The sequence below is a fragment of the Phaeoacremonium minimum genome, assembly GCF_000392275.1.
Source record: "Phaeoacremonium minimum UCRPA7 unplaced genomic scaffold PA7_03_scaffold_419, whole genome shotgun sequence".
Taxonomy (NCBI): Eukaryota; Fungi; Ascomycota; class Sordariomycetes; order Togniniales; family Togniniaceae; genus Phaeoacremonium; species Phaeoacremonium minimum.
Window position 1 is genome coordinate 207313 of NW_006921321.1, and position 8530 is coordinate 215842.

Here is an 8530-nt window from a genome sequence, read left to right on the forward strand (position 1 = left end):
ATGCAATTCAAGATTGTCTTCGAAGAGGCGTTTGCGTTGCCCACATCATTGTTTAATAACAGCCCGATTGGTTTCACTCGTGCCAATGCATCCCCTGAAGAAGACCTGAACACCAACCTTCTCGATATTCATGGCCATCGACTGCGTCAGATGGACGAGAACGGCGTGGAGCTCATGATTCTTTCTTTGAATGCACCCGGATGTCAAGCAGTCGCTGACCCGGCTGCAGCTGCAGCAATGGCTACGAGTGCGAATGATTATCTCGAGGAGCAGGTTCTAAAGAACCCGTCACGCTTTGCGGCTTTCGCCGCCTTGAGCATGCACAATCCTATACAAGCTGCTGACGAGCTGAGGAGATGTATGACAGGCAAGAAAGGTTTCGTTGGAGCACTACTGAACGACTTTCAGAGCAGCGGACCTGACGGCAATACCATGTTGTTTTACGACGATTCACGGTATGACGACTTCTGGAAAGTGGCCGCTGAACTGAAAGCCCCTGTCTATATTCATCCTAGAACACCGACCCCGTTGATTGACGCGCAAATGTGGAAGGAGCGGCCATGGCTCAACCTCAGCGTTCTGGGATTTGCAAACAGAGTCAACATGCATTTACTGGCTATCATTACTGCCGGCGCTCTTGACCGATTTCCTGATCTCAAGTTGGTGATTGGTCATATGGGAGAACATATTCCCTTCGAAATGTATCGCATTGATCACAAACTAGATCGCGAGAGATTCCCTACCATGAAGATGAGAAAGGATAAGCTGGTACGGGATTATTTCGGAGATCAAGTCTTCATTACCACCAGTGGCCATTTCAGCACGCCTGCTTTGACTTGTTCCATCACGGAAGTCGGTGCAAGGAGTATCCTGTTCAGCATGGACTACCCCTTTGAGAGCATCCCGAATGCATGCAAGTGGTTCGACGAGATTCAAATGAATCAGCATGACCTCGTAGATATTGGCAGAAACAATGCTTTAAGACTGTTTCCCAAGTTGGCGGGAGAGCCACACAATTTGAGAGAAGAGAGCGCTTGGGAATGCCAGGTTGGCGGCTTGAGAAATGGAGATACGATCTATGGCCTGTATAACAAAAGCTTCAATCAACGACTCTCGTAAAGTGATCTAGCGGTCATAACGAGGTCTGTAAATAGTGTACTAGAACATTCTGTGATTTGTGTTGATTGCCATGGTCTCAATTAAATACACTATGAACATTATTTCTTAGCGACCAGGACTTGACTTTACGTACATAAAGAGACGACCGAACACACTAGGGACCAATGCAATTGGAAACAGTGCCATCACGGCAGTACTAGATAAGCGCTGAGGTGTATTTTAGTAGACAATTGGACCGTACCGAAGTCGGATGTGTGTTCGGGTACTTATCGCCCGAGCCCGCTTCGCAGTTGATAAAGCGATAGAACATTCTGTGTTGATCTTGAGTATTACAGGCAAGTCATTTCATTCCGCCCCGAGATACGCACTGCCATACTGCCTTATCAAGGCGCAGTGGTCGCAACAATGCTACAGATTCATTGCAGCGGTAGCCCATTCGAGATGGGACTGCGACACGGCGATCTAGCCAAAGAACTTATCATCGGAAGTATCAAGTTCTACTCAGCTTACTTCCAGTCCAAATCGCATCTCGATTGGCATGCCACAACTACAGCAGCAGAGGGCTTCCTCCCGTTTCTAAGTAGACACTGTCCGCACCTTGTCGAAGAGATCCGTGGTATCGCCACGGGGGCTAGCCTACCGTTTTGCGACATTCTCGCTCTCAACGTCCGTACAGAGATATCCATGGGTCTTGCTCTCCCAAGTGATGGCTGTACTTCGCTCTTCTATAAGTCAATAGAACCAAATGAAGGCGGTGTACTGGCTCAAAATTGGGATTGGGAAACGGCGCAGGGTGCCAACTTGATTGCGTTGCATCTTGAGCCAGCAAGCCGTCCTGCAATCAGCATGATTACTGAGGCAGGTATTATAGGCAAGATTGGGTTCAATTCGACAGGTGTCGGCGTATGCCTTAATGCAATTCGTGCTCGGGGTGTTGACTTCAACCGACTACCGGTTCACATTGCGCTGCGATCCGCGCTGGAGTGCAGTTCGGCAGAAGAAGCCGTGAAAGGCCTGACCGAAACGGGCGCTGCAGCTTCATGTCATATTCTGGTCGCCGATGCCAAAGAGGCGATGGGCCTCGAGTTGAGTCACTGTGATACTGTGCAGCTGCCGGTCCGCAACGGGAAGTTTTCGCACACAAATCACTGGCTTGTGCCGCATACAGGTCCGGATGGCCCCATCAAAGAGAACATATTCCTTCATGATTCTCAGCATCGCTTAAATCGCCTGAACAGCCTGCTAGAACAACTCGGAACAAAGGCGACGACAGTTGAGGCCATAGGTACAATAAGTAGCATTCTAGAGGATGAGGACAACTACCCAGCTTCGATCAACAAGGCAGTATCAAAGCAGGCTAGTGTTGCTACACTATTTAGCATTGTGATGGATTTGCGAAACAAGGCGGCCATTGTCAGGGTAGGGCGGCCTACAGAGCCACTCGAGAGACTAGCATTACAGCTGAATTAGGTCTTTTGTTCGCCTTCATGATGTTCCCAACCCGCTCGCAACCTTGCCCTGAATGACATCTTCAAAGTCAGGACGTAGAAGCTCAAATCCCTCCGTAGTACGCCCATATGTAATTCCTCCTAAACGGCTCACGGGGCGAAGAATCTCCCGAATATTATCAGCTGCTTTCGAAGAACTAAAATGATCCGTGATTGAGGAGACTTACCGCAGGGTCGATGATATTCTTGTCTTCATTGACCGCATCCTCTCTCACCCAAAAAGTCACTCCTTCCAAGATGGCCAACACGCTCGTTTTCTTGCCGGGAGTTTCACGACTCTCAAACTCTCGTACATCCACAAGTCGACACTCCACCGCAAATACTGCTTCCTTGACCCGTGCCGGCTTGACGCATGAAGATTTCTCTTGATGTAGACCGCTTATGTCCCACTCACTCACACCATATGGGACATTCACAGATGTCGAATTGGCTGCTTCAACAAAGTGTTCCGATATCATATTTAGCACACCTTGTGCAATTAGTTAACAGTGCCCCACCACAATGATTGTCGATACTGTTTGAGGATGTTCATTACATTCTTCCGTATCGATCAAATTTTTAAGAGTATCTTTAGCAGTATCGAGGCTGGTCCCCGTGAAGCCTACCGTGAAGAGCGGAGGGTCATAACTGATCATGTTCATGAAGCTGAATGGGGCCAAGTTGGTGGACTTCCCTGCAGAGTTTAAGAACTGCCTATCTAACTCTCACGACTATAGAGTCACCATGCTTTCCAATCGTACTTAAAAACGCGATAGGCCGAGGCGCAACACCCGAGATCATGAGTTTATAGTTAAAGATTGCTGGCCGGCCAGGTGCATATGGGTTAATCTCGATTTGTGCTTTGGCTAGGCTCGCACCGCCATCTGTGCCTCCCTCACCAAATGTCCAGGTTGGGCTGACTGTCTGCGTGTAAGAGAAGCCAGGTGATTTGCTTCGCCACTGTGGCCGAGATGACTCCACGCTCTTGAAGTCTGGGTGAGGGTTTCGCTGAATAGACTTCTCATGTGCGACTCGCATCGCTTCTATCTCCTGATTGTAACAGCGATTGCATTGCAACCCAGATTCTTTTGAATCTGCCATAATCTGTCTCTGCTAAGGTGCAAAACTTTCAACTATGCGCGGAAATAATTGTCGTCTCATGGGTTGGTTAATTCATTGGTATTATGTCTATATGAGCTCCTTTACAAGTCAGTAATGCCTAACAACAATGTTGAGCACCTATCTCCTCAGTCTATAATGATGCCTAGCTACCAATAGGTTCTTGGTGTCATTGCATCAATGACGTTGGGGGTGCTAGTAACCATCGCTATCAGATCCGCAACAAGTAGGACAGCCTGCTAGCTCACGGGTAGATACCGGTGGGACCTGACCCTAGCACGCTACACTACTGGTCGGATCTGTGAGCCTGCCAATAGGATATCTGACAGTTTCTAGATGACATGATTTTCAGGCCGGGCCCCAGGGATGGATCACATCCGTTCGCGTGATAAGAGAGACGAGTGGAGGCTGTTTCCTTGAATGCAGAAGCTGCCACGAGTTTGATGATAGATCTCTTGAGCGTAAATCTTAGATTCTCTATGACATTATTCGGCTAACCTACACGATTGCCGTTTGCTAAACATCTAATCACTCAGTAGTCTCGAACGAATCCTGAGCCCAAAGATGGACCTCATGATATGTGGTATGTGCGGTGCCCAGCACGACACTCGCTCAGCAAAGTCGTGTAAAATATGCGATGATCCTAGACAATATGTCCCTCCTGATGGGTAAGTGGGCGCAAGCTTGCACATTTATGTATATTTCTCCTTTTTAGAGATCCACACCATGAAATCTACTGGCTTTTACTGACTAGCGATGCCCCATAGCCAAACTTGGACGACACTGCGAGAATTGCAGCTCTCCGGAAAGTATAAGAATGTTTTTCGCCATGATAAATACCATTCCGGTGTTGTCAGTATATTCACTGAACCACAAGTAGCTATTGGACAGCGAGCATTTCTTCTGTGCACCGAAAAGGGCAATGTTTTGTGGGACTGTATTACCTATCTCGATGAGCTTACGGTGCAACGCATCACAGCACTCGGCGGAATCTCTGCCATAATCATCTCACATCCCCATTACTACTCCACTGCGCTGCACTGGGCGGAAGCGTTCGGCTGCAAGGTGTATTTATCAGCCGAGGATGAGGAGTGGTTGATGAGAAAAGGGCCGGCACATTCCTTCTGGGAAGGACAAAGGATGGAGCTCCTTGATGGGCAATTCCTCGCTGTGAAAGTTGGCGGGCACTTTCCGGGAAGCTCTGTGCTACTCTGGAAGAGCGAGAAGAAATTATTTGTCGCCGATTCCATAACCGTCATCCCGAGCGGCGTGTATCACATCGATCGCCCTGCGGATACTGCAAGTTTCACATTCATGTGGTCCTATCCAAACATGGTAAGCTGGAGTCCTTCTATTGGTCTACAACCCTTTCTCCTTTTACCTTTGCTATACCCCCCGTGGTGGCTCAAGAGTGCTAATGCAAGTGGCCGTGGACAGATCCCACTGCCTCCGGATGAAGTTCATGGCATATGGAAAGCTGTTGCAGATCTTGATTTCGAAGACACTCACGGTGCGTTTTGGGCAAGAGACACTCGAGGTAGGAGCAAGGAACGGGTGCTGGAGAGTGCAAAGATCATGGTCAGATTCATGGGGTATGCAAGTCATGCAATTCAAGAGGAACTTATTGCGGCTACAAGGCCGACTCAAGCTGCCTGAATTCCTAGTTGAAAAAATTGCTAACCAATTGACATTATTGATGTTGTAGCACCCACTGCCCAAATTCTTCCCAACTCATGCCATTGCTTGGATCGGCTAGGTTTGGGCCCCATCCAGCCGCTGGGAGTTGCTCAACCCATGGCTCCAAGAAGTGAAGATCGTGCATCAAGTCGTTTCTTGTTCCAAAGTCTTGACCATGCTCGGCATCAGTCAATTGAGTTTCGGTGCTATGTGTCTCTGGTGTGTTATCTGTATCTTCACGAGAGCCTCCCTGGCTCGGCGAACCTTGTCCTTGAGATTTTGCCGCCACTACGATAGGGTTTGAGAGATCTGTAGTAACACGAGCGAACCGTTCCATCGTACCGGAGAAGCCATCACAATTCTTGATTATGTTCAAGCCTGTCTCCAAAGACATGACAATCTGATCAACATATTCGGAAGTCTTATTAGCTTCGTAGGCAAACTTGCCTAATGCTAGTATCATTGCAAAGCTTTCCATATAGTACACATCCCATGACGTCTTAGAGTTGAACACCGAGTTCACGAATAGTTCGCTGAGGAGCTCCATGCCCCTGATAGCCGCATCAGTGCATCGCTTCGCCAGTTTCTCGGATATTCCGCTTGTGGGACTACTCGATGAGGTCGAGTTCTGTGACATTTTGGCTGCAAGGAAAGGGCGTGCCAGGAGCGTAACGCTGTACTGATACAGAATCTGAAGCATAATTATTGATCGCAGATGCGATGATAAGCATTGCGAGACTCCTTTCAGATGCGGAGACAGGTTATGTTGCCAGTCATCTACTTGCCTAGAAATGTCCTTGGCAAAATCAACGTGGCTCTCGGATAGATCATGTAGACTGTATTGGTTCTTGCATATCGTGCCAATGAGCCCAAGGAGCGTAGACTGGGCATTCAAATACCCTATTGGTATGATATCCCCCATGTCAAGAAAGCCCTCAGTGGGGACCGGAGTGTTGCACTCAACATCGTCGATCGCAGACGGGCGGCCAAGTGAAGAACACTCAATCCGCTCAAAACTATAGAGTGTCCACCATACCCGCTTTCGAAGCTCCCACTCGAGCAGATTACATTTCGGATTCGTTCCATTACGGTGAAGGCCAATAGCAATGGCTACCCGAATGGTTGAGCCTATGATATTCCAACAAGCATTTCTTTCCCGAGAGATGTGTAGTTGGAGACAATAGAGCATCAGTGCTTGGACATGGCCGAGTGTACAGCCTACAATGACCTCTGGAAGGAGCGCTTTTGCTCTATCCAGGTATTTAGACTGTGCAGCAAGCCTTTGTTGTACAGACCCATTATCAGGGGACACTTCTAGTGCCAGGACCAATACCATGTAAAAAGTCATTAACCATGCAGGCTCTCGTTCAGGTAGTAGTGGTGACCATATGTTCTCGTATGAAGCGTGGAAAATGGCGCGGTGGAATATAGGAAAGTCGCGATGGACCTTGGCAAAGAAGATGTCGACTAGAGCGTCTGAAATGTTTCGTGGTGGGAGATCAAGGCTGTAGTTTGGCGATGTGCCGTCCGTATATTGTACCGAGAGTCCCATCGTCTGTGCAGCCTCTGGACGGACGGTTGATGATATCGAGCGGACCGAAAAGATTTGGCGTAGACTGACAAGCAGGGTATATGATCCTGTAGGACCAATATATTGAGGAAGACCGAGGAGATCCTCGAATAGTGCCTCCGCTGTGGTGCCTTTGCGGGAAGACTGCATGAGTGGTTTTTCATCGTTCTTATTTAAGCCGCTGCCGCGACGGGCTGAGCCCGTGGGTCGAGATAGAGAGTACCTGTCGCATGGCAATGCCTCTGACTGCTTTGATACACTGCTTGGGCAGGATTGTCCCGACGATTCAGGTACAGCTGGTCCGGGAACAGACACAGGCAAGATTCCATGATAGATTCTCTGCTTCCTAGGTTCAGTGACGCGACAGACCTGACCATGCTTGGTACAAGCGCGGCATGCTTCGTTGTCACTTGGCCGAAAGCACTTGCAACGCTTACGCTTACAGAAGTCGCAACTCATCAGCGTACGTTGCCTTTTCTCAGCTGGAACTCTTCGGCTGAGGAGGCGGGCGAGCGCCGCAGGTGACAATGTTGGAGGCTGCTCCATCCTCTATATTTCTTTCTGTTTAGTCTTTTTTGCACTTGCCCCTTTGCATCCATTGATGCAGAAGACTTCGGTGTGAAAAACTCAGAGACTTGAGGATACAGAAAGATCTCAGCACAATGAGCTGAGTGAAACATGGGTGGGGGTGATTCAAAGGTAGTCAGTCCCTGGCCTCCTTATCTTATCACTACTATTGGCCGAAACCGGGCAAAAACAGTCAAGTATCTACCACAAATTGACGATCGCGGCTCACAACTATACCCTTCGAATATAATACTCTACTTATGGAATATTGGACCATATGCTTTATGGATTTCATTTAGAGCAGACGAATCTATCGAAGAGAACCAGACGTGATTTTCTTGATGTCTGACCATAGTTCTGCAAATTAGATGCACGTACACCTACATCGATACTTTTATGCTAAGTCGGGAGGCTCAAGACTTGACAGCCTGCTGAAGAATAGGAGCAGTCATCACGCAGCAACACAGTAATCAAGTAGGCGCATGAGATATACCCGTGGTGATACAATTATGTTGCTATCTAATTGAGCTCTAAAATGTGCGTATTCTTCGAGCTACCGATAGCCGCTGATAGGATACCTGTCAAGCTAATATTCGAGGATACCTGACTGATAAGACTTGTGGGGATTCACAAGGGAGATCCCAGTCCCCCGATTGCCCAAAATGGCAACGTCCATCTTTACCTGCGGCTAACGGCAGACAGAACGCGGAAATAATCAACTTGCTTGGATCTTTCTGCTTCAAAGGATTATAGCATGGACCCGAGGACCCGGTTTATTGATGTGCACCGGCCGGCAGACGGGAGATGGGCAAAGCATCAGGCGGCTATAGGTTGAAAAGCGTACATGAAATGCTCGGCACCGGTACGTTCAAGGAAAAGCGAGTCATACGGAGGAAGTCCGTATGAGTTTTCTGCACAATTTCTACGAACGATGTTTGGCTGGCTTCGGTCATTTCTCTCCTCCAAGGTCGATGAGATCTCTACCAAAACA

At 48.4% G+C, this 8530-nt stretch overlaps 1 protein-coding gene across 1 annotated transcript; it reads left to right on the top strand.

Annotated features, from left to right (window-relative positions):
- On the top strand, positions 1 to 1119 carry UCRPA7_5617 (putative amidohydrolase family protein; the record flags this gene model as incomplete). The annotated part of the gene is made up of 1 exon (XM_007918162.1): positions 1 to 1119. The coding sequence occupies one exon, from the start codon at positions 1 to 3 to the stop codon at positions 1117 to 1119; it is 1119 nt and encodes a 372-aa protein (XP_007916353.1).
- Between the last annotated feature and the right edge of the window lie 7411 nt (positions 1120 to 8530).